This window comes from Hippocampus bargibanti, linkage group LG07 (genome assembly GCF_051943395.1).
Source record: "Hippocampus bargibanti isolate YZ-2025 linkage group LG07, ASM5194339v1, whole genome shotgun sequence".
Classification (NCBI taxonomy): Eukaryota; Metazoa; Chordata; class Actinopteri; order Syngnathiformes; family Syngnathidae; genus Hippocampus; species Hippocampus bargibanti.
This window is the reverse complement of record NC_142740.1, coordinates 11,680,635-11,708,451: the sequence shown is the minus strand read 5'-3', so window position 1 is coordinate 11,708,451 and position 27,817 is coordinate 11,680,635. Positions and strand designations below refer to the sequence as shown.

The window sequence follows — 27,817 nt, the reverse complement described above, 5'->3', positions numbered from 1 at the left end:
AAAATTTGAGCGACAGTTGCTGTTTTTTTCCAGGATGGCATACCTTGTTCCTCCACCTTTGCTTGTCCTCACTTGATGGTAATCGTTGCCATAAATCTTCCTTTGAGTCTTTTCTGCAGAAACATTGTTATGTCTTGCCATCCCATCAACATGGTTTTGGAGTACTCCCGAAGTCTCAGCCAGTACACCTTTTTTCCTTGATCTTATTTTGCCTCTTAATTTTTGGAGGAGCAGTTCATTATCACCACTGGACATTTTCTGATGACAAAAGCAAAGGACAGCTATTCGATCACCATAAGAAGTGATATATTTGCCCATTTGCTCTTCGGTCATCATAGCAATTACTGCCATGTCAACCTGCAAAGATAAATTGTGAGAATAAATACTTGACATGTTTATTTAATTATCAATAACTTTTAATACATTTAACATATTCACATGAGTGATGGGACACTACAGTCATCATTATTTGTATTCAGTATTACACGAGAATAGTATATTAGGTAGCGGCAGCCCAATTACTAACTATAATATCGATTTTAAATTGTGTTAATAACCTCATTATTAAAATAGAATTAACAGTACAGGTAGAGTAGATAGAAATGTTAGCTTCACTTTCACTTTATTGACTTACTACCAATACTACTTCGAAAAAAAATGTCCATGTTTCTCTTGTTTTGCTTATTACATCAGACTTTGTAGCTGTATGCCCACCTTGTCGCTTTTCATACGTGCAATGTCCACGTGAGGGACGTTTCTTGACTGCAAGAAGTGTTCCAAGTCTTCCTCCATGATGCGCCGAGTTGTTGCCTTCTCTCAATAAGCAGCGCGCGCGACCGTCTACCTGAGCCAAGCTGACCCGGAAGTACAGGAACGCACATTTTTTTAAAAAAGATTGCGAGATCTCGCAATCTTTGCGAGAGAATGCAAAGTATTGCGAGGGAACGCAAAGTTTTGCGAGGGAACGCAAACTTTTGCGAGGGAACGCAAACTTTTGCGAGGGAACGCAAAGTTTTGCGAGGGAACGCAAAGTTTTGCGAGATCTCGCAAAGTTTTTTTTTTTTTTCTTCGATGTCCCCTTAGGGGCTCCGTACCGTAGTAATTCAATCATGACTCAGAAATCTAAATATTAAGGAATTGAACATTGCTCCACTGGCCTGTGTTATATATGTTAAATACTAAAAAGAAAGAAAACGTACCTGCCTTTACTCGAATTCTTGCTATTTGCTGTATTTACAGCAATTACTGTGCATTCTTTGTAGATACATGTTTTTTTGTTGGGGGGCGGGGGGTAATAAGACTAAGAATAGTAAATAAAGGGCAGAGAGGTGGAAAGCGTCAAGATATTGTCTTGGATAAAAACCAATACATTTACGTACTTTAAATTTCTGGGTCATGAGTGAATTACAAAAACGTTTTTTTATTAAATGACAGCACACTACCAGCAGATGGCAGCCATATCACGTGGGGTACAGTCAACCGATGCAGTTGGCCGACACTATCAAGAATCGTTCATAGACTCAAGTTATGCATGCATGCATAACTCGTATAAAGTTACCTTACTAATTCATCGTCTCGGACTGTAACGATAAATTGTTGCACACACAAGACATGTATAGACAAGAGGTGGTATTGACCCAATGATAACATTTCAAACACAAGAATCACAGAAACAAACACACATTAATAGTCACATGCACCGCACCTGGTAAACTTCCGTAGATATTGACTCATTTACATAAACAGTGTTTTTCAGACATTTTAAAAATAAAAAGTAGCATCTTTGAGCAACTTTGCATGCAGTTATTGAAATGCAACATTCACAAACAAATGGAAGGCATTTAAACGCAAAATTGAGATACAAAAGAACACACTGTGCAATAACATGATGTAATGTGTTCTTATCTCTTTTTTTTCTGTCAGACTCCAAATGCAGCATTCTGTTGTTTGATGCTCTTTTGAAGGAGTCTAGTAAATGAACAGTTAAAATAAGGTGAGGTGGTGAGTTGTTCTGGCTCAACCCCAGCGGCAGGAGGCCACAAGGTCGACCCAGAAAACACTAGAGAAAATATGTCTCCCGGCTGGCCTGGGACCCCCTAGGGGTCCTGGAGTAGTGGAAAGTGGCGATGGAGAGGTTTGGGTCTCCATGCTCAAGCTGCTGTCACCGTGACCAAACCCCAGATAATTAAAAAAAAGATGGATGGATAATTGTAATTCGTTTGATTAAATGATTTCTACAATGATTCAGAGGGATTGTTGTAACTGCTGTCTGCCAAATTAAATGCAATGAAAAAGTACAGTATCAAACAATGTCACACTATGATGTAGATGTGTACTCCAGTGCTTTATATCGGCTACTTTACTGCTAAAGAGGAAAATTGTTGTAATAATTGCATTGCAATTATTTGCATGTAAACTGTACTGTAAATTATTTGTTATGAAAGCGAAACGTCCGACACCTTCAAAGAAGTACAGATGACGGCTGAAGAAACCTTTTCATCGATGCACCAACTGTCACGTATTTGTGAGGTGGTGATGGCTGGTGCGGATCCCAAAAAGCAGGCAGGAGGGAGCAGGAGGTTGTATTTGAGATATTGTATTAAAATAAAGTCAGCAGGAACAAAATCTAAAAACATTAAAATCTTCTGAACGGAAAAAATACAAAGTATCAAAAGAAAACCAAGATTAAAAGTCCGAGATTAAAGATTAAAAAACACATGCACTGTACACAATGAATACAATTGCATACAACAGCATACAATGCGTTCAACATCATACAACAGTGCATCAAACAACAATGACATTCAACAATGACCCGACCCCGAATGGTCGTGCTGGGTATCCTTTTGAGCGTCACTGATTGGAAACGACCAGCACCTGTGCAGGTGCAGGAGGGGCCGACAGCGCCCCCCGTTTGTCGCCAACCAGATCATGACACCAACAAGGTCTTATCAATCCGGGCTCTAGTGTCAGAAAATTACATCGAGTTCATTTTGTACATGTGCACCGTTGCATGATCATATGAATGCTGAACAGTGATATAAACATATAATGTAATTACTATTTAATCTAGGATGTTTCGCTTCTTATCCGAGAGGCTTCGTCAGCAAACTAAAACTTTGGTTTGAAAGGGGAATAAAATAAGCTATTTTTATAAAACAGCAAAAACATTCACAATATCGCCATGGTAGTGTGAGGTTTAATTTGGATCGTGCTTACAACACACTTCTGAAATCGTTACCACATAGGCTTAGTTATGTTGATGAGATGATACCAGGGCTAACGGGGTAATCAGGCCAGTCGTAGACCATAATCAGTCAGGACAATCGAAGTAATCAGTGTAGCCTCAGGAAATAGTCCCCTGCTCCCCCCAACTTTAGATGAGGGACCTATCATAGCAGATGGCACCGCCACCTCAGGGGCGAAGAGGGACAGATGACGGCTGAAGAAACCTTTCATCGATGGACCACTACTGTACAACTGACAGATGCAGAATTATTTAATCTTGGGTTTACTTAGCTACCCACCCAAAGACAACTGGTACAGCCCCCTCTCACATCTGCAGTAGAAAAAAATAGATCAAGAAAAAAAAGAGCAGAGAATATTAAAGGCCCGAGTCCATTCAACAAAGTCACAAGTGCTCATAATCTGAATTGCAAATGTTGTTCCTGTGTTTCTCCATCTGACAGCATCAAAATGATTTAGAGTGGAGACTTTTATGACAGTGGAGACTTTTTGAGAATTATCTGATAATGGCACTTGTTTTATTAAGTGGCTTTCAGTGCGTATAGTCACTCACTCACACACACATACACGCACACACACGCACACATGCGCGCACACACTCACACACACACATACACACCTAGACATATACATAGACATACACGCCACACCACACTAGAGTACACTTTGAGATAGTCAGGAAACACACGAACAACACTCACAAACACAAAAAATTGTCAAAAATAGTGTGTAGACAAACATATACAAGAATACACAGGGACACACAGGTAAACGACAGTAAAATGCTGCTGCCAGACATTATGCACACAGATGCAAATAAACACAGACAGACAAACATCAGCGCATGCCTGCCACTCTATCTGATTCTGTGGCTAATCTGTGCAATTTATTCTCCAGGAGATAATGGAAGTGTCATCCGTGAGGAAGAGAGGGGAGGGGAACCAAAGGAGCGGCAGAGAGGCAGTCGTGTGATAATTGTGTTTCAGAACACAGCAAGACTTTATAGCAGAAACTTTTATGAGGCGACAAAAGGCAAACCAACTGCTTCCCCTGAGCCGAGCAAATAAGTCATCAAGCAAGGAATGTTACAAAAGAATAAAAAGGATGCGGCAGATACTGAGTGAGAGAGCCACGCATTGGTGATGATGTAAAAGAAAAGGTGAAGGTAGCCTGTATGATTGCAGAAAAGCAAAACAGTCACCTTTTTTGGTATGTATTCATCTTTTCACCTCATTCTTCTGACCTTATGTTGTGAGGGTGGTAGATGGAAAAGAAAAGCCAAAACATCCCTCTTCTTGGCCACTCTGGGCGGCTCTTTCAGGGATAGACTCGGCTCTTGTGAGGTCAACCGGGAGACAATGAGTGCAGCATATCCAAGTCTTCCCAGTGGTTTCTTGCCGGTGAGGTGTGCGCGGAATACCTCATTAGGGAGACTGCCGGGAGTCATATGGAGAGAGCTCTTGACCTTTTTCTGGACCAGTACCACCCATCCATCCGTTAGCCAAGGTGCTTATACTCACAAGGGTCGCGGGTGTGCTGGATCCTAACCCAGACATCTTTGGGCAGTAGGCAGGGGATCACAATGAACTACTTGAGTTGCCACCCATAGACATGGATGAACAACCATTCATGCTCAAAACAAAAGCAAATAAACAAATAGTTTTTATTTTATAAAAGTACATGTAGTTAGTGCTGTAAATAGACTAAAAATGTAAAAAATAATGAAATTATAATCCTTAATTCTTCTTTTCCTTTGGGTTTTTCCCTTCAAGGGGTCACCACAGCGAATCAGCGTCGTCCATCTTCAGAGGTTTGATTCGCATGTTTGTTTGGGCCAAGCTTTTACGTCGGATGCCCTTATTTATAATCTGTAATTAATTGATCTAATTCATATTTTTTAATTTTATCTGAAATTGTTGGGAAATTATTTTTTAATTCATTACAATATTGAACATTGAGACAAATTAGGAGATTTGCATCACCCAAAAATGTATAATGCATTTTATTGTTTTTAAACACACTTGAACAGATGCACCCCAGGCAATTTTACTTTCTGCTGGATTTGAGACTAGACTCATTAGAGTGTAATCCCAAATCCTACCTGCAACCTTTAGTTTCGATCACCAGGGAGAATATCGCTGGTTTGTTTTTGTAAATCTCCAAATACATGTCATTACAAAATAAAAATAGAATACAACACTGGATCCATCAAAAGTGCTCAGGTTAACGAAACAGTAAGAACACTTTTCTGAGCAATGCAAGTACTGAACAGGGAACTTGCTTGCTAAATAAAACATACCTTAAAAGCACTGTTCATCATGACGAAATAAAGTGTTTAAATAACCATCAGCCACTTCTAATAGCCTACACAGGGCACATAAAATATGCTGACTTCATGTCTTGGACACGGAGTGTTCTCCTTGAGGTTAGTTTGTTGACGAGCTTTGCTTTGGGTCCCACTATTGCAAATACTTTCGGTGTTTACCTTAACCTTGGCTGAACTAGCGACTATCAATAGTGTGTCAGGGCGTTTTCGAGATATAGATGTGGTTTATGGATTGTGCTTTGCCAAACACAAACTTAATGACAGGCAATCTATGTCCAATTCAAGTTGTGACTGACAGTTGTTTCCCCGCTATCAAACACTCGAACTCAAAAAGCCAACACATGAAAAGGGATATTAGAAAAAGGCATCACACCTAGAGAAACAAGAAAAAGGTAGACTAAAAATTAGTTAATTAAAAGATTAATACATTTAAAATACACCATACCAACCACACTAGGTAATTAATTTATCGCGATGAATGTACTACTTCGAGACTTCTATGATAAGCCATGTTTTCATATACAGTAATGCGATTTTAGTTTTAAAAATACTACAGCGGGGCCTCGGTTTACAAACACCTTGCCTTACGAAATTTTCGGTTTACGAACGTTAAATTTATGAAAATTAAGCACTACTTTTCGGGATATACATGGAGCGCCGCCCCACCACGCCTGGCGGAGTAATCTTCAGAGGAAGAACACCAAAGCACACGACCAAACAGCGCCCCAGCCGGCCTACCTTTCCACACCCCTTTGCAATGAATGCACACATCGATCGTCTTCAATGATTTTTTTTTCACGGATACTTTTGCTGTTATGGGACCAAAAAAGACCCCACCAGGTTGTGACGAGCTTTGCTTTGGGTCCCACTATTCCAAATGCTTTTGGTGTTTACCTTAACCTTGGCTGAACTAGCGACTATCAATAGTGTGTCAGGGCGTTTTTGACATATAGATGTGGTTTATGGATTGTGCTTTGCCAATATGCGATATTCTCCCTCGTGTTCAGCCGAAGAAGACACGTAACAAAATTACAGTCGAGGAGAAGAAGGAGATCATTGAGAAACACGAACGAGGTGTGCGTTTGTCTGATTTAGCGGCCCAGTACCGATATGCTAAGTGCACCTTGGCTCCCATCCTTCGCAACAAAGCTTTACACAAAGGCGTTATTTACTCAATGCTTTCACGTGACTAATGACACCGAACTATCCCTTAGGGATTATTGGAAAGACCATTTCAATGTGTATTATTGTGTTCAGCTGATAGAAAAGGCTTGGCATGATGTTACCCTTCGATCCTTGAAAGCAGCATGGAAGAATTTGTGGTCCGCATGCTTCCTTGAGAGGGACTTTGAAGGATTTGATCGTCATGACTGTTGTTTTGGACGACATTGTTTCCATTGGACAGAACATGGGACTCGAAGTGGATGCAGATGACATTGAGGAGCTTGTTGCTGACCATAATGAGGTCCTCAACACAGAGGATTTGATTTGGATTCAAGAGGACAAGCAGAAGCAAGGCATTTAGGAGTTGTCATGTGAGGGCGAGGAGGAGGAGATGGCTGCAGCATCAAGTGAGAGGCAATGTTGGCTAAGTGGAATGATGCGCAGGTTTTTATTTAACAGTTCCATCCAGAAAAGACTGTGGCTATAAGAATCATCAACATGATGAATGATAATGTGATGCCTCAGTTTCGTAAGAGTTTACAAGTCAGAAAGCAACAGATGTCAATTAAGAGCCATCAACGACCATCACAAATGTAAATAAAGTGACTTTATTAGTGTATTTCTTTCATTACAATACAATAGCACATTTATTATACATAGAATAAGGTATATTGTGTGTAGTTTTAAGGCTTATTTAGTTGCCAATTATATTTTATGGAGACCTGGGAACGGATTATTCTCATTTTAATGGTTTCCTATGGGTAATTAATTTTTGGGATACACACTTTTCGCCTTACACACTCTGTCTGGGAACCAATTAAGTTCGTAAGCCAGGGCCTCACTGTACTTATGTAGATATATAACCGCATGTGTTGAACAATACAACATAATTATGTAATTTTTTTTACATTACCGGAGTTCACTCTGATACCTGGCAAGCAAGACAAACACACTTTGAAAACGTCAGTGAACAAAAAGTCATCCTCCCATTCCTTACGAAAGTAATAGTTTTTGTATTCTTACTTGGTCCAGCTAGCTCCCACAGTCATTTATATACCCTATCTTATATTTAAGGGGAAATAACTGAGCAAAAAAATGGATGTAACTCACGGCTAGCTTGTTAACTTTGGATTGGATAGGATTGGATTTCCCTTTATTCGTCTCGCAGTGGAGAAATTTACATTTCTCAGCAGCAAATTGATGGAAGGAATGAAAATAGAAAAATAAAATACATGAGCTGCTGGAAAGGCATCCACTCTTGCGGCGCTGTCTTGAAGTCAAAAGAAAAAAAAAACTATATTACAAATAATATGACAACAAAAAGACAATATGACAACACAAAGACACAGGAGAGTCATTCATTCTTAAGCACTTTCTGTACCCTCTTTGTTACATGAAGCAGTTCTCGATGAAAGAGGAGAGGATCAAAGCACCTTTCCGCCAGTGCTCAGATGCTCAGGGGTGTTGTTTGAGCATGCGGTATGTCTAATAATGAGATGTCATCTGATTGGTTGTCCAGTGTATCAATCAAGTGAAGGGAATGCTGATAGGCTTACGTCGAGGGTTTTCAAAACAACTCAACTTTATTTGTATTGCGTCAGTTCATGACAATGAAGTGACGGAAAAGTATGTTAGAGCGATACAAGACATGTATCATGACTGTAAGACAGTTTTGAGGTGTGCTGTCGGTATGACTGAGGAATTCAAGGTGGAGGTGGGACTCCACCAGGGGTCAACTCTGAGCCCCTTCTTGTTTGCTATGGTGATGGACAGCCTGACAGACGATATTAGACAAGAATCTCCTTGGACCACTATATTTGCAGATGACATTGTGATCTGTAGCGAGACCAGGGAACAGGTGACGGAGAAACTAGAGCTGTGGAGATATGCCCTGGAAAGGAGAGGAATGAAGATCAGTCGCAGGAAGACGGAATATATGTGTGTGAATGAGAGGGATCCAAGTGCAAGAGTGATGCTACAGGGAGACGAGATAAAGAAGGTGGAGGATTTTAAATACTTGGGGTCAACTGTCCAAAGCAATGTAGAGTGTGGAAAAGAGGTGAAGAAGCGTGTCCAGGCAGGCTGGAGCGGCTGGAGAAAAATGTCAGGTGTGATATCTGATAGAAGGGTTTCAGCTAGGATGAAAGGAAACGTGGTGAGACCAGCCATGATGTTTGGACTGGAGACAGTGCCACTGAAGAAAAGAAAGGAAGCAGAGCTGGTGGTCGCAGAGGTGAAGATGTTGAGGTTTTTTTGGGAGTGACCAGGTTGGATAGGATCAGGAATGAGTACATTAGAGGGACGACTCATATTAGAGGCTTTGGAGAGAAAGTCAGAGAGGCCAGACTGAGATTGTTTGGACATGTCCAGAGCAGAGAGAGTGACTATATCGGGAGAAGGATGCTGAGCCTTGAACTGCCAGGCAGGAGACCGAGAGGAAGACCGAAGAGGAGGTTTATGGATGTGGTCATGGAGGACATGAAGGTAGCTGGTGTGAGAGAAGAGGATGCACAAAACCGGGATAGATGGAGGACATTGATTCACTGTGGCGACCCCTGAGGGGAAAAGCCGAAAGGAAAAGAAGAAGAAGTTCATGACAATGTCACATCACCTTGCCATGCGATCTACCAATACAGTCGTACCTTCGAGATTGACTGGTCGATCTCGATCGACGTATTGAGCATCCCTGGCTCATTATATAAGTACAGGTACCACCTGACTTACCACCGGCTCGATTTACGATCACCCATACTTACAACCATGGCCGCCAGACATTATTTTTAAAATCTTAATTCTACACCTGGCACCGCAACGTCTACGGCAATATTGGCCAGCAAGCCAGCATCTCACTCTCGCACAGCAATCGACCGCGTGATGGTACCGGAGGGGGGCGTGTCACCCGGCCGGGCCAGGATTAGAGCCGAGGCGGGTCGGGCATCAGCGCTCGGGTGACAAGAACGCCACGTCGGGCCTGTGGGAACTTTTGACACACCAGACGCCCATACGTGTGGTTCGGTCACGTCCACATCGACGTCGTCGGAACCCTTCCCCGCTCCCGTGGCTTGCAGTACTTGCTAACTTGCGTTGACCGTTTCACCCGATGGTGTGAAGCCTTTCCCTTACCGGATTGCGGTGCCAAAACTTTTGGCAATGCTTTCCTCCAACACTGAATCGCTCACTTTGGTACGCTGAAAACCATCACCACCGATTGTGGAGCCCAGTTCGAGTCTGCACCATTAGGAACGCCGTGCAATTTCCGCAAACGGCATGGTTGACTGCCTCCATCGCCAACTGAAGGCGTCCCTGATGTCTTCCGGCAATGCCGAACACTGGGTGGATAACGTGGCTCTGGTATTGCTGGGCATCCGCTCCACGCTGAAACTTGACATTGACTCATCTCCAGCGGAGCTTGTACACGGCGCCAGTTTACGACTGCCTGGTGAGCTGATCAACCCGATTGATCCTACAACCGCCAATGTCAACAATTTGCTCACCCGCCTGCTCAGTGGCCCCGCCTGTTCCCGTGGTGTCAGAATCAGGTCGTTTGCAACTCATTTAGCATCGAATCTCTATTCAACATTTGAATGGATTTCGACTTACGACCATTTTAACTTACGAGCGGTTGGTCGAAACAGAACCCGTGCGTAAATCGGATGTTACCTATATCAATGTTCAACGGTTAAACCTGAGTGAACGCTGCCGCGTGTGGCTGCCGCTGCTTACCTGCAGAAGAAAATATCTTGTGACGTGTCCTTGAGATTTTTGAGACGCGTTTATAAATGAAATGTATTATTATTATGATTACATTATTTTTCCTTTTTCTTGTGAAACGCTTTTAAATGGCTATTGCTTTTCATGTTCATTAATCGATAGGTTACATTGTTGTATTTCCTAGAACTTGTTAAATATTTAGTTTACCACAATTATTTTCAATGAGGAAATTCTCTACAAACTGCAGTTTAATCTATTTTATTTTCTGCACTATAAGGGGCTTCGGATTATAAAGTGCACCTTCAAAAAATGGCCTATTTTAAAACGGTTTTCATAGCTCTGGCCCAACACATTAGAATTCTAGATTTATTATAGAATAGTTCAGAGGTCCCCAACCCCCGGGCTGCGCACCGGTACCGGTCCATGGGTCATTTGGTGGAAGAAAGAATAAATAATTTACATAAAACGAAAAATGAAAAATGACTGGATTGCATTTGTCTACGACTTACTCTTGGCGCATGTCAAAACGCTTTTCTAGGTCCCGTGATACATAAAATTAGCCCACCGTAAGCTAGCAAAATGAATAAAAAACAAATGTCTTTGGAAAGTTTATTCATCCGCCGGTCCGTGAAAATATTGTCTGACATTAAACCGGTCCGTGGCGCAAAAAAAGGTTGGGGACCACTGCTACAGATTATAGAATAGAAGCTACAATAGTGTCAGTGGTTACGTTATGTAGCCAATATATGAAGTTATACTAAAAGGAAATACAATAGAGTACATTTTTTATACATATTGAGCTTTCACAACCACTGCAGCTGGAACAATGCACTTTACAGAAAATTTAAAATACTACATCCCAAAAATTTGAATAATGATCTACATATACTGTGAGGTACATCACATAAAAAAACATTGGCTTTTGAGAAAAAAAATATGTATTTATGTGTGCCTTATTGGGCAGAAAATACAATAAGTGATTTATGCTCCTCATCAAGATATCCCATTTTAACGACCAATACTGATTTTGTTCAAAAACTGATTTTAAAGGAACAGGACTACATAGGAGTCAGTTTTTACAAATTTATTATATCAATATATAGAGATATTTATGAACAACTTGATTTCATAGAAACGTGAGTGAGACCATTTTGCCATACAGAATAAATGTGAGTCCAGAAGTTCCTAAAGTTTTAACTCTCACAGCCCTTCCCGCAACTATCCCAGGTAATCCCATATGTTCTCTGACCGACACGGGACAAAGAAAAGACAAAGTAAAAGTATACAGGGGAACCAATAACTTAAAAAGGAGATACCTTTTAAATACAGACACACACACAAAGACACACACATGCACACACACACACACACACACACACACACACACACACACACACACACACACACACACACACACACACACACACACACACACACACACACACACACACACACACACACACACACACACACACACACACACACACACTCTCACGCACGCGCATAAAATCTATTCAACAGAATTAAATAGAGCATGAACATAAACTCTGCAGTTCTGTTAAAAATCAAACATGGAAAAGACAACAGGATAAAAGTCAAATAAAAACACTTTGGCAGATGATTAATTTGTTACAATCAAGTAGTAAAGAAATCCAGTGTTCTTGTGTACAAATAAATTCATATATTCTACATTTTTTTTTCGCCCATCAGGGGTTTATGTACATCTATTTTTGTATTTATTTATTTTTAACAGATACAATTAAAACACTATCAAAAAGCTGTATGAAAGAGTATTTACAAGTCACAATTCAAAACTATTGGACTGAATGTACGGACTGTCTCGCTCCCCCCTCTCCCTCCCTTCCTAAGAGCAGAATCTTTTTACACAGTGCAGAAGGCTTCTTGAAAATGTTTTGTGCAACAAACAGCATAAAAAATATGCCCACTGTGTGACTGTGGAATGGATGGAGGCCCATTAGTTTTTTTTCTGTAGACAATGACATTAAAAGGTTTTTTTTTTTTCAAAACAGCTGGAAGAGCCAAATGATTTTATAAAGTCATTAGTAATTATGTTAACCATAGACATAAGCAATACTTCTTAGAATTTAACTTGAATAAGCAGCAAATTTATGCCTTGAATTTATTTATGGATATTTATGGATTTATGAAGGGTCGTGATATCATTGACAGTCTGAAATTATTCATTTTGAGTTGAAATACAAAAGAAACACAACACTAATAGATAAAATTTGGAAAAGTTATCAAAGGAAAAGTATTGACCGAGCAAAGACCATTTTGTAGTCCAAAATATCAGGCGAAGGAACAGCTTCACTTGGAGCATCTTCCTGACACCTGTTGGGGGTTCTTGTTTGGGAGACATTGGTTTTATCCAGCATAAAGTATTTTTTGTCCACCTGTGTGCATCTACCTTGGTGGTATTGATAGCCCTTGCAAAGAAAAAAATGTCGACGCTAAAATGAAGATGGGACGAAAAGAGAGATTGGGAGACACAATGTAAAAGGAGCATCACAGACACTAACACTAGATATGGAAAAACATGTTAAAACCTTTGCGCTGGTGTTATTCCTTTGTGCATGCAATGAAGATGTGGGGGAAAAATGTTAGAAAGCAGTCTGTACACCCTGTTTCAGCAGTATTATTCTCTTCTTATGGAGAGATTTGGAAGACTGTTTCGAGAGACTACTTTTTAGTGCAATGACTGTGGGATAGCGATTAGACAGAATAAGAAGTTATCATATTTAAAAGTTTCATGCTGTTATATGCTTAGCCAACATGTGAGACTGAATACACAATTGAAGCACAGACAACCTGGGGTCAATCAGGTCAACAGACACAGCAAGTTAAACTGTCAGCTTAATCTAGGAGATCTGGCCTGGCACAGAATTTAGGACTTGGGAAACTCCTTATTACAGAAGTAATTTAGGATTTCAAACTCCTTCACCGGAAGAGCTCAGTAACCCGGTTACAAAATTATCAGTTCATGGAAAACACAATGTTTTATTGCATACAGCTGTTCGTGCTTAGAATTCAAGAGGTGTGGTATTCTAATCAAGAAAATTATGTTTTACTAATGTATCACTTTAATTTGCATGTACTCTCAATAAATAGCTTGGCAGAAGGCTGCAGAATTCAGACGTCTGTCGTGAATGGCTGCATGAACTGCCGGAAGTAGGGACAATCTTTCTGGGTTCGAGTCTTCGTCCACAGTGTCTGACTGTCATATCTCTGACACTGTGACAGGACAAGGAAGTGGTCAGTTTTGGGCAGGCAGCAAAAGTAAAGAAATGAATGAATCATTGAAGCTTTCAAAGCAATGAATTATGATTATTAATATGTAACGAGTAGAAAGAATCCCTTCCTATCAGACGATTATTAGAGTCAGTGCCTGATAACCAATGTGTGTAGTGGGTAGCACAATTAACAAACCTAAATCAATCTGCCAATCACATAACAGTACATATCGCACTACCTGGATCCCTTTTATCTTATGATTTTTATTTGAACCAATTTGACTCCCAACAAAGAAAAAAAATACAACTTTAATGAACGACTACTATCCATATTTGCCCACTTGTGTAAATTACGTTCATCGTCCTATTCAACAACATGTTTTTATTCTGGCTGAGAGATATGGAACAGTATTAGCCACAGCTATCATCATCACCAATTTTGTATTATCTCAGTAAATGCTGACGGTTTGTTGCAGCTCTTACATTGGAGAATGATCATAGCATGTATGTTGGAGTACACATGCTGAGCCTGCAATCAGACTGTGAGCAAGTTTGTCGCAGCTTTAGTTTCCAGAAGAAGCCAATGTTACAGAATCTTGAACCATGTTGTTCTAATTCGACACTCATCGTTAAATGCATGACTCAGTGGAACTAAATACATGGAAATAAATTATACAATACAAATCCTTCAAAGGTGTCCAATCAAGAATGCAAAAGGAAGAAAGAGCCAGATTATAAGGCCATGTGATTTTGGACACTGAGTTGCGGCCGTTGGAAGTAATGTACGCCCTCACAAGTATAAAATAAACAACATGTTTTTTTTTTGTTTTTCCTAATGACCATTAACCAAGCACATGGATCGATAGAAGCATGTTTTGGTCTTCATAAAATACAATATATTTCTCCAATATGGATTCCAATCCAATGTTCCTCATTCATTCGGGCTATCACTATGGGAATTGCAGAACCACCCACATAAATAAAAACAATTCAAATTATGTTTATCCAAAATTTGCTCATGCTGTTATCTGCCCTCATCAAACCTCAAGCAAACATCTCCAATAGCAGCAACAGACTGAGTAAGAACAAACTAACAACCTTCAAGTACATTGTTACCAGTGTGCATCACTGTGATGCCAACACAGGATTACCCATAATGCTCATTTCTGCCTTGCTGATGTTTGCCTTGAGACTCAACCTTCGGAAAAAAACCAAGTACATTTCTACACGCTTCCATTGTCAAATTAATTCCAAATTCTTCCTAATCACACCTCAAGTAATGTACTCCACCCTTCAACACGCATGGAGACACTCATTCTCACATTAATTGACTTCTTTCTCTTCCTATATTTGGATTTGGTACCCCCAAAAAGTCTCTGAAGGGCTGGAGAGTGTAGAAAATAGTCATACCTTTCCAACAAATACAAGTCTGGTTTTGCAAACTACACCCAGCAGAAAGAAAAAAATGTCTTGTGCCAAATAATGTGCGTCATTTCAACTGAGTGCAAGTCTGTCTTGTGCTGAGCAATAAGAGAGAGGCTGATACTGCAAATCACATTTCCACAGAGTAAATATCAATTTGCTCTGGGATGCCAATTTGCTCTGGCACTGACGACAGCTAAGTGAGGTTAGAGTGACAAATAAGGACAGCTTGTAAGGGACCACCTGAAAGAGGAGAAATGGGAGGAGCATAAGCTACACTACAATTAAATGTAATAGCAACTACTGTTGTTATTGCAGTGAGAGCACGGATAGAGAAAGCCGTGATATACAGTACTGGTTGTATGAATCATCCCTGCTCCTTAAAAGAAAGCAAAAGGAGCAGTCTCCTCTGTACATAGCCAGGCCTCCCTGTGGAGGTTTGGATGTGGAGGGAGGAGGGGCCAAGTTCGGAATGAAGAATGTGGCTGCATCCCTCCATCAGGGACCATCGTCCTCCTGACTGAGTGCCACTCGCTGAAAACAGCAGATAAAACATGTTACCAAAATTAAAGAAAAAAAAGTCTAACAGTACCATAATGACAAACACAACAAACTGAAACGGTTTAAAAAAGACAAAGGCTTCAGCTATTTGTTTCTAATGTTCACCTTCCTCTCCTACACTTGACCTCCTTTGTTTTTGCCCTTTTCTGGCTTTTTGAGGAATACAGACTGATTGCCTTTGGCTACAGATTTTTGGCCCACAAAAAGCCAGCCTGATGTCTCTGGCTCTCTGAGAAGCCATATGAGAGTAGGAGAATATCTGGCTTGACAACAAAAACATTACGCTGTGTGCCACCTCCTGCCCGAAAAAAAAAAAAAAAAAAAAAAAAAAAAAAAAACATTTTTTGAGTGCACGTTAAAACAAATCAAAAACCAACACCTCATTTGTGTATTGGTCTGTCATCATATGCCAAATTATTTGCCTCTTTCCTTGCTGGAGCGACACACAAAGGAATCAGTGTTGCCATGCCAACTGATCAAAGCGCTTACCTCCCATCCCCACATTGCTTTTTGGCTGCCCTTGACTGCATGCCGAAGTCGCTACTCTGACAACACCACATGATAGGGAAGGAATGTTTTGACACGGATTTCTGTCCGCACCTTTTTTAATGCAACTCACGGTTCCTTTTAACGATTGAATTTGCGTATGACTGACCCCAGGGCACACACAACAACATTGCACTTGTAATTTCATCAGAAGGAAGATACTGTACGTTACTTCCTTAAAAAAACCCTACTCAAATATGTTTTTTTTGTGGTGGGACGATTGCTCTTGTTTTTAACTTCTGCTGCCATACCATTGAATGGGTAAGAGATGGTGTTTACATGAAATTGTTTCAACTAAAAACGTCAAATCCTGATCAGTCTTCTCAGCTGTCTTGTGACATGTAAAATCATCCAAAATATTTTTTGTAAGTTACCCAAAGTTAGTGACATGAATCATTTTCAGGGATAGCCTGAAAACTCCTAATATTTTTTATGTGTAAAGATCCCTTTTCATGCCCACTTGAACCTAAAAAAAGACCAATCACTACAGTATCTTGTATTTTAAACCATAAATAAGTTGTTTTCCTACCCAGAGATGTTTACTAGAATGAAAACATGTTATATTGTCGGATGTTAGAAAACATTTTTTTTTCTTCACCTTCATTCACAGGGTATTTAAGTCATGTGTTTATTTTTTTGCCATACAATTTAGGACTTGCTCAGAATTTCTTTGAAACAGGAAAAAATGCATGTGACTGCACTCAAACTCGCAAATTGCCGCAGCTTAAAGAAATACATGCTTTTATGCCCATAAAATTGAAAACAGTGATTGTGTTGATGATTTCAGACTGATGTTGGCATCGGTTGGCATGTGCACATGAGTTTTGTAAAATAATCATTTGCCAGCTTTTTCTTTTGTTGTGAAAGTCATGGGGGGAAATGGCTTCATGCGTCCCTCCAAAATCCAAAATACAGCAGTGATTGTTTATATATTTTCAGAGGTTGAAGTGGGCATGAGTTGAGATATCCATGCTCTTTCACTTGTTTGTAGTTTTCTGGCATTAGGCTTAACCATTATTTCTGTATTTATTTATTATTTTTAATTCACTTTTTTAGACTGTCATCACGGGTGCCATCTTGATCCCAGTTTGCTCCTCCTGAACTAAACCCAGCACCTTTTTTAAACAGTTGATAAGAATGTGTATGATTTTTTTTCTTTTTGATCAGGTTGGGTTTTGGCAAAAGGAACTTTAACATATTTTTGTGAAGAAACACTTAAATATAACAAGAAGAAAGACAAACTACAATCAGTTGGATACAGTATGATGGCAAATGAGATGTCATTGATAAAATGAGTGGAGGTCTCTATGATGACGGTCACCAGAGGAATGGTAAAAGGGTGTCGGGCTTCAAGTGCTCTGCATTTTCAGTGCCTACTGAAAAAACGTGTGCGTCTGTTGGTATGCGTGCAGTATGTGCACGTCTCTTTTTCACCAACAATTGCTCCCCAGAAGTTTCATTTTTCATTTGCCACTGGAGAGCATCGGCACCCCAGAGTACCAATGAGAGTTGCTGTCGCTGACTCCGCTCCCAAGAGGAAGAGCTATGAATGGCTGACTATGGCTGCCACTCACTGCTGGGTATACGTGACCGATGGAGTCGCTGTGTCGCCCGATATGGATTTCGTCGTCGTCGTCCTCTGTGGTCTTGCGGTAAACAGGGTTGTCGAAGTTCATGCTCTTGGTGTTCTTGCGCCGCCAGTTACGCCACACCAGGTAGGCGCCGGTGCAAATTAGCCCGATGACCACTGTGGCAAGGATAGGGACTGCATGTGTTTAACACACACACGCACACACACAAAACAACAACACACGGCGGGAACGTTAACACAGCCCAGGGGACACAGAGCGGCACTGTAAGCACATTACACGTAAACTTGCACTTTCTTCTACGGAAGGCTCCATGGAAGGAATTTATCAGCCTGTGGAAACAGGCTGATTAATTCCTCACAGGAGCGTGGACGCCACTTTCTGGCGGCTTTTTGGTGCAACACGAGGTTTTCATCTCTCTCATTTTTTTGTGATCCATTTCCTTCCAATGTTGCCTCAAAATGGCCCGGAATAAATTCTTTAATCGATTGCAAACATGTATGCTTTCCTCTTCAGAACTATTTCAATCATATTCATAACTGGATATGTAACAAGAAAGCATATTCTCTGAATCTGAAGCCATTGTTTTGATTCTCCAGCAATGCAAGACGTCTTGGCGTGATGTCACGAACTGGGGGCGGGACTTTCTGAAAATGCCCAATTCGCAGCTCAATTTTTTGCAGATTTTGGACACTTTAAGTCATTTTTATTGGTGTTTTGCATTTGAATAAAAATATAATACTGCGTGTTTTGGGTATTTTAGATGCTATAAAACGTTTTTCTGATGTCAGTTAGGAACAAAAAAGTGATGTAGGTTGTCCTTTATTAATATTGTACTGTCACATCTCGTCGCCGTCCTGGGCGCGCCCCGCCCCTCCTGTCACCTCCTCCGCTGCTCCCGGGAGACGGCCCCTCCCATCATCACGCACCTGGGTCCCCACAGCTTGATTGTGCCTTCTGACTATATCTACCGATCGCGCCATTCAGGCGCCGTCGGAGTATTCTGAAAGCCACCCTGTTACTTCCGTGCCGTCAGATCAGCTGTCACCGATCTCCCTCAGTCACCTCATCCTGCTGTCATTTTTTCATGCGTGCCTCAGTAAAGACTTTTGTATACGAGTATCTGTCTCGCCGTGTATTTTGGATCCACACTCCCCGCTTTCCTTTCGTCACTCGAGCCCAGCCCTCGAGCCTCAAGTGACGTGACATAATACTCCGACCAACTATGGATCCCGCCGGCGAAGACAGATATCTCGCCGCCCTCACCGAGCAAGCGGAGCGTTCAAGCCAGCTGGCCCGAGCCATCGCGGAAATCAGCCAAATTACCACCATGCTGGCTCAACGCTTCGAGGCGGCTGAGGTACGCATTTCCGCTGTCACGGCCAAGTCTTCCCCGCCCGTGAGTAGGCACGCTCCTCAATTTCCTCTCCCCTCCCGCTACGCAGGCGAAACCGGGCGTTGAGGGGGGTGTTTCGTCGCGGATTGAACACCGACCTCAAGGACGAGTTGGCTACCCGCGACGCGGGCACCACCTTCGACGACCTGGTCGCCATAGTCATCGGCCTGGATCACCGCCTTCGGGAGCGACAGAGGGAGCAGCGCGGCCGACGGCCCAAACAGCCACGCAGCCGGTCCAGATCTCCCACACCCGGCAGCGAGCGTGTGCGGCGCCTGGAGGAATCCCCCGAACCCATGATCGTAGGGGGGGGGGACGACCACACTACCCCCGGGGCTCGTCGCACCCAAGGCCCCCAGGCGAAGACCTCAGGTCCACGCAAGTCCCCGTCAAGACGGCGACCACAGCGACCTCTGGAGGTCAAATCCACGACCCCCGTTACGCGGTTGGAGCTGGACAGCGAATTAATCGGCCCGTCCAGCTCCCAAACCGTGCGGGCCCTAGTGGACTCTGGGGCCGACGGGTGCATCATTGACCCCCAGCTGGCGGACTCGTTGGGCTGCCAGCTGATCGAATTCCACCCCCAAAGGAGATGGTCGACCTGGACGGCAGACTGTTAGCCCGAGTCACCCACCTCACGGCCCCGCTCAAACTCCGGGTCGCGGGGAACCACGTCGAGCACCGCCAATTTTTAGTTATGCCCTCCCGGAATGCGCCGTTGGTATTGGGTCTCCCCTGGCTCAATACCCACGACCCGTCAATCTCCTGGGAGGGTCCCACCATTCAGGGCTGGAGCCCCTACTGCTACGCCAACTGCCTACGGTCGGCTACGGCAGGGCGAGACGCCTCCCGCGGTGGACCGCCGGAGGCCATCTGCCTCAAGGGCGTGCCACACTGCTACCACGACCTGCGGGAGGTGTTCAGCAAGGACAACGCCCAATCCCTGCCGCCCCACCGACCGTATGACTGTGCTATTGACTTGCAGCCAGGGGCTCCATTACCGGACTCCAGACTTTTCCACATCTCGCAACCGGAACGAGAAGCCCTGAGCACTTACATAGATTCCTCCCTCGCGGCGGGACTCATTCGGCCGTCACGGTCTCCGCTGGGCGCAGGGTTCTTCTTTATTGACAAAAAGGACGGAACCCTGCGTCCGTGTGTCGATTATCGGAGTCTGAACGACATCATCATCCGTAACAAATACCCCCTCCCCCTCATGGACTCAGCCTTCACGCCCCTTCAGTCCGCAACCATTTTTTCTAAATTAGACCTCCGCAGTGCGTACCACTTGGTCCGCATCCGGGAGGGGGACGAATGGAAAACTGCATTTAAAACACCATTAGGACATTTTGAATATCTGGTGATGCCGTTCGGACTCACGAACGCTCCCGCCGTATTCCAAAATCTGATCAATGATATGCTCAGGGACTTCCTCAATGTTTTTGTTTTCGTTTATCTGGATGACATTCTTATTTTCTCTCGTTCTGCAGAGGAGCACCGGCAACACGTCCGACGGGTCCTGGCGCGGCTCCTGCAAAACTGGCTCTACGTGAAGGCAGAGAAGTGCGAGTTCCATGTCCGCTCTCTGTCCTTCCTAGGGTTTGTCGTGGAGCGGGGGCAGCTCAGGGCCGACCCTAATAAGACTAAAGCGGTGGTGGAATGGCCGATTCCGAAGACGCGCAAACAGCTTCAGCGGTTTTTGGGGTTTGCCAACTTCTACCGCCGCTTCATCCGCGGGTATAGTCAGAAGGCACTCCCCCTCACTAACCTCACGTCCTCAAAGATCCCCTTCAGGTGGACGCCCGACGCTGAGGGGGCATTCAACCGCCTCCGTCTTGCCTTCACTAACCCCCCAGTTCTGCGTCATCCCGACCCGGATCTCCCGTTCACGGTCGAGGTTGACGCATCCGAGTCCGGAGTAGGGGCCGTCCTGTCCCAGCGCTCTCCCATGGACCAGAAGCTACGCCCATGCGCCTTCTTCTCCCGCCGGCTCAGCCCCGCCGAGGCCAACTATGACGTCGGCAACCGGGAACTGCTGGCGGTCGTCCTGGCCCTTCAGGAATGGAGACACTGGCTTGAGGGAGCGAAACACCCCTTCACCGTCTTCACGGACCATAAAAACCTGGCGGCCATCCGGTCGGCCAAGAGACTAAACTCTAGACAGGCCCGATGGTCACTCTTCCTCACCCGGTTTAACTTTTCTCTCACCTACTGCCCAGGGTCACAGAACACCAAGCCCGATGCCTTATCCCGCATCCATGAGCCGGCAGAAAGGGAGGAGACCACCACCAACATCCTGCCGGCCCAACGCATCCTGGGTGCCCTGAGGTGGGAGGTTGAGAGAAAAGTACAGCAAGCCTAAGGGACGACCCCCATCCCCAGGGGCTGTCCTAAGGATCGCCTGTTCGTCCCCCCCCCTCTTCGCACGGAGGTGCTCGTCTGGGGGCACACCTCCAAGATAGCTTGTCACCCGGGGGTCAACAGGACGATCCAACTCATCGCCCAACGGTTCTGGTGGCCGGGGTTCTGGAGGGACATCACCCTCTTCGTGAAGGCCTGCCCGACTTATGCCTATGGGAAAGCCTCCCATCAGCCCCCGGCAGGACTCCTCCGGCCGCTACCGGTACCGTCCAGACCCTGGTCCCACATCTCCGTCGACTTCGTGACAGGCCTCCCCTCCTCCCGTGGCAAGGCGGTCGTCCTTACCGTTGTGGACCGATTCTCCAAGTCGGCCCACTTCGTCCCGTTAACCAGGTTGCCGTCCGCCATCGAGACGGCTCAACTCCTGGTTAACCACATCGTCTGTCTCCACGGGATTCCGACGGACATCGTGTCGGACCGGGGACCGCAGTTCGTGTCCAAGGTATGGAAACGTTTCTGTCGGTCCCTAGGGGCGTCGGCGAGCCTGTCGTCTGTATACCATCCCCAGACCAACGGACAGATGGAGAGGAAGAACCAGGACCTGGAGGCGGCCCTCCGGTGCGTGTGCCTCCACAACCCGGCGTCGTGGGCCCTGCACCTACCCTGGGTGGAGTACGCCCACAACTCCCTGGTCTCCGCAGCCACAGGTCGGTCCCCATTTATGTCTGCCTGTGGCTATCAGCCGCCCTTGTTTCCCACTCAGGAGGGCCAGGTGGAGGTCCCGTCCATTGAACATCACCTCAGACGGGCCCACCGAGTCTGGAAGGAGACCAGGGACGCCCTGACACGCACCGCATCCCGTAACCAGCGGGTGGCGGACCGTCACCGGAGACAGGCACCCAACTACCAGGTCGGGCAGGAGGTGTGGCTGTCGACCAGGGACCTTCGGCTGGCAGGGTCTTCAGCCAAGCTGGGCCCATGCTTCACGGGTCCCTTCCCCATCGAGGCCATCCTCAGCCCGGTCTCGGTGAGGCTCCGGCTGCCACCCACCATGAGGATCCACCCCGTTTTCCATGTTTCCCTCCTCAAGCCAGTGGAAACCTGCTCCTTAGCCCCCACGCCCACCCCCCCACCTACCCCCCGGATGTTGGCCGACGGACCGGTCTACACCGTGCGGGAGATAATGGACTCCAGGCGCATGGGCAGAGGAGTGCAGTACCTGGTCGACTGGGAGGGCTATGGACCGGAGGAACGACAGTGGGTCCCACGTGCCTGGATCCTCGACCCATCTCTCATCCGGGCGTTCCATGCGGCTCACCCCTCCAAACCTGGTGGGCCGCCAAGAGGCGTCCGTTGAGGGGGGGGCACTGTCACATCTCGTCGCCGTCCTGGGCGCGCCCCGCCCCTCCTGTCACCTCCTCCGCTGCTCCCGGGAGACGGCCCCTCCCATCATCACGCACCTGGGTCCCCACAGCTGATTGTCATTCCCTTGATTGTGCCTTCTGACTATATCTACCGATCGCGCCATTCAGGCGCCGTCGGAGTATTCTGAAAGCCACCCTGTTACTTCCGTGCCGTCAGATCAGCTATCACCGATCTCCCTCAGTCACCTCATCCTGCTGTCCTTTTTTCATGCGTGCCTCAGTAAAGACTTTTGTATACGAGTATCTGTCTCGCCGTGTATTTTGGATCCACACTCCCCGCTTTCCTTTCGTCACTCGAGCCCAGCCCTCGAGCCTCAAGTGACGTGACATGTACAATTGATCACTTTAGCTCTGCTTGATACTTTGCACATTGTCTCACTGTTGTCAGTGAGAGGTACCACGACGGTTCACGTACCTTACTTGTATACTTATTTGTCATGTCATTCATTATGGTGGTACTAGTGCAGCCTGTACTACCGGTACAAATTTGTTGTGTGATTTCACATACTTGGGCAATAAAGATGCTTCTGATTCTGATTTATCAATGGATCAATAGTTGCTTATTCTCAAGCATTTGGATATCATTTTGCAACATTCTTACACAACATTTTATATAACTGGAGTATTTCATTTGTGCTCAGCAGAAATAAAGATGGATAACTTGTGACTTTTTGATCATAACTGGTCAACAGATTGATATTACAAAGGTGAAGTCATAAAAACAGATTACTGAACATGTAAATGGTGGCGTAATACAAATTTTTCACACCAAGCATTATTTATATTACTTCAGAAACTTCCATTGATTCAAGAGATGCATAAATGAATATCTGAATTACAACTTGTGATTTTCCTTAACCAACATTATGTACATCTACGCAAGCTAACGCAAATTGTTTCAAGTGTTAACTTTGCTCTTTGCAAGGCTTGCATTCTGGTAAGCGTTACGGTACTGACAAAAATCCTGCATCATGTGCTAGTCAGCAGCACATGATGCATGAACCAGAGGAGCTCAACTCAGGAACCAATTTTTGCACAGCTAGAAATAGAACATGGTTGTGTTGCTTGGCCTTTATCGCTCAACCTAATGTGTTGATGTATTAGTGTACTGTAATTTCCGTACTACATGGCACAGCTAAAAGTACCACATTTTTCCAAACCCCAACTGTGAGCCTTATAATCCGATGCACTTTATATCTAGATCAACATTTAGATTTCTTATAAGTATTACGTATTTTAAATGTTCTGTTAAGCCCTTTGTTGCAGCTGCAGCAGTTGTGAAAGCTCTACATAAAGCAACATGTGTTGTATTGAAATAACGTTATAATATTAATATTATTAATAATAATAATAATAATAATAATAATAATAATAATAATAATACATTTAATTTCTAAGGGCCTTTCAAAATTCTCAAGGACACTTTAACGCAACATTATATTTGCATTATATAGCGAAACTGGCTTCAAATAGATGGTGTGGTGCGCCTTATACTCCCAAGCGCCTCATCGTGTGGAAAATACGGTAACTTTTGTTCCAGTGGCTCATGGCAGTTTTGCATTGGGAGTACAATGTATGCTCAAAGCAGGAAATTAATGATATTGGCTGCTGGTCAAGTGTGATGGCAAAACAAAGATAATTCCCCGTTTGCTTAAATCCTCTTCATGATAGCCTGTAATGTGCCCATTACAAAGGCCATCACTGACTAATGAGCTTACTGGCTCATAATGGCCATGGGGTGAGTGAGGGCTTTTAGTGATGTTTTTGAAAATGGTTCTTTCCCACTGGAACACCAATGAGGCCACCTATCGGTGTTGACTGTTGAAGCTCACAAATTGGGTCAGTTAATAAAGGCAATATGGGAGAAAAAAATCATCATAGTATTTGGCATAAAAAAGTCATACTCGTGCATCCTCACACCCTCGCACATGGGACGCATGCATACGGTATTGACACACAGCAACCACAGAGGAAAAAGCTCGAAGGGAAAAGCAGGCAAGCAAAAAGCCAAAACAACACAGCTAAGAGAATTGAGAGAACTCACCGATAGGAATGACTATCCCCAAGACAGCTACTGTGATGTTGTTGCCTATTAGGTAGTGATCACCCGCGGCTGAGATGACAGTGTAGTGGGAGACAGAATGGCGGACGAGGGGCAGAGAAAGAGAGTGAGAAAAAAAAGAGAAAGAGAGAGGGAGAGAGAGAGAAATCCGACAAATTAATTTAAAAATCATCCCAAAATAATTTGCTTGAGGGATAGAAAATGTTGCTGTGGCTAATACATTTTTTTCTACAATTGCAAATAGTTGATAGTCATTCTTATTTTACCTTCAAGTGAAGAATATACAATAAAATATACAAACTGGGTTATTGTGTTAAAGCATGATCTCAAACTCGCGGGCCAACCGCGGCCCCCGAAAGAATATTTTGTGGCCCACCTTGACATGAAAGATTAATGTTAGTGTGGCCCGCATGATTGATATGAATGAAACTTGTGCGTGGAGCTGAACAAACCGCTGAACAAGCCATGGATCAAACCACCATTTCTGATGACTTCTGAAGAAAGGCATCAATAACTTCTTTGTAGAAGCCTTCCTTATCTATCTTCAGTTTTAAAAGTCTCTCTATTTTTTTCAATTTAGATATGTAATCCTCCATTCTGAAAATAAGGCCAAGCAACACGAAAAAAATGACTGGATGGTTGCATTTAACTTGCTAACTGTTTACTGTAGCATGCTCTCACTAATTCTATTATTCTGAAGCCGAGAAGGCGCAAGAAGAATTGGTAATCACCAGCGCCCCCTGTCATGAGGCAGGAGAACTGTGTGCCTCACCTATGCACATTTTTGATAAAAATAAAATAAACACTGTAATACAGTGTTTATAATGTAAAGTGACTCTACATCACATACACCAGCTAAACTGTCAAAATGTAGTTCATATATATATATATATATATATATATATATATATATATATATATATATATATATATATACAGTAAAGTCTCGTTATATCGATATTCAAGGGAGTCCGAAAAAATATCGATATAACCGGGACTATCGATATATCCGACCCTGTTTGCATGTAAGTTTCTTCGTGCGTGCATAGAAATAGTATCGATATAACCGGGACTATCGATATATCCGATATCGATATAACGAGACTTTACTGTATATAGGGGCGGCCCCGGTAGTCGAGTGGTTAGCACACCGGCTTCACAGTGCAGAGGTATATATATATATATATATATATATATATATATATATATATATATATATATATATATATATATATATATATATATATACAGTGAGACCTCAACTTACAAACACCTCAACTTACAAACTTTTTGTCTTACAAACGTCAAATTTATGAAAATTAAACCTTATAATAAGCACTATTTTCATAATACAGACCCACCACGGCTGGCGGAGTGATCTTCGGCGGAATCACACGACCGAACAGCACCAGAGGTTAAGTTACCAACAGTCCTTATGGAAGGTGACCTTCCATAAGCCATCAACGACCATCAAAAAGGTAAATAAAACTTTATTTTACAGCACAGTTTATTTCTTTAATTACAGTCGTCATGTAATGCGCCTCTCTTTCCAAACAGCAATTCCCTTTGACCTTCGACCTCCAATGCCATTCCATCAAGCCATAAATGACCATCACGAATGTAAATAAAGTGACTTTATGATACAATGCAGTGTATTTCTTTCATTGCAATACAATAGCACATTTATTATACATAGAATAAGGTATGTTGTGTGTAGTTTTAAGGCTTATTTAGTTGAAAAGTACATTTCATGGAAACCCGGGAACGGATTATTCCCATTTTAATGGTTTCCTATGGGATTTCTTTTTTTGAGATACACACTTTTCGCCTTACACACTCTGTCTGGGAACCAATTAAGTTCGTAAGTTGAGGTCTCACTGTATATATATATATATATAATATCTAACAATATACTACTACTACTACTACTACTACTACTAATAATAATAATAATAATAATAATAGCAATATATTTAATAGCGATATTTAATAGCGATATGATATGACAGCAATGCGGTCTCACTGTAGAGCAAGCCAGCACAGTTAGCATAGTCATTGCGCAATCCATGGTGAGGCTCAGCCGGCTGCTGCCTCACCGCTCGTCTCGACTGAGGATTTGAACGGTAATTATGAAAATTCAGCGATTTAGAAAAAAAAAAAGTTAAATGGAAAAGAACTTTAGAGTAAAAATCACTAAATAAATATAACTGTTTAATTTATTTTTTCATTTGATATTTCCATGATGAGGCACGGCCTCCCCTGCCTCCCCTGACTGCACGTCACTGGTTGGGGGTAAAAAAAGAGACAATGATTTACAAGTCATGTTCAACATACAGTATATTAAATCAAATAACGGATAAAATGATGTTTTTCATAAATAATCACTGGATTAGAAATTTATGGTCGCAGCATGTTTCAAAAAACGTGTGGTGGCAAAAAAAAAGTGCGAAATGCCATCAAATACAGGTGACATCCGACTTACGACCGGGTTCCGTTCCGACAAAACCATTTTAAGACAAAATGGTCGTAAATCGAAATTATTTCAAAATGTTGAATTGAGACTCAGTGCTAAATGACTTGCAGACGATCTGATTTGGGCGACACGGGTCGCGCGACCCAACCCAGCGGCCGTCGGCGGCGCCAACGCACCCAACCCACCACCTCATCACGAGGCAGAATGAAATGTCTCAAATAGGCGGTAGGTGCCCAACGCGGCATTCTTGACGCCGCAATCCCGTGCGCCCGAGCGCCGACCCGC

At 43.4% G+C, this 27,817-nt stretch overlaps 1 protein-coding gene across 3 annotated transcripts in view; it reads right to left on the bottom strand.

The window, feature by feature from the left end:
- Window positions 1-11,516: 11,516 nt before the first annotated feature.
- lrp8 (low density lipoprotein receptor-related protein 8, apolipoprotein e receptor) overlaps window positions 11,517-27,817 on the bottom strand; it is a 215,003-nt gene continuing 198,702 nt past the window's right edge. Inside the window, exons 17-19 of one of the 3 annotated variants that reach the window (XM_089001782.1) lie at window positions 25,042-25,110; window positions 17,802-17,992; window positions 11,517-15,654 (exon numbers count right to left, since the gene is read on the bottom strand). In XM_089001782.1, coding sequence (XP_088857908.1) covers window positions 15,619-15,654; window positions 17,802-17,992; window positions 25,042-25,110 — 296 coding nt within the window. In that variant the 3' untranslated portion in view covers window positions 11,517-15,618. Of the gene's footprint in view, window positions 17,993-25,041; window positions 25,111-27,817 lie in introns of all 3 variants that reach the window. The other 2 variants (XM_089001780.1, XM_089001781.1) reach the window with 2 other exon arrangements.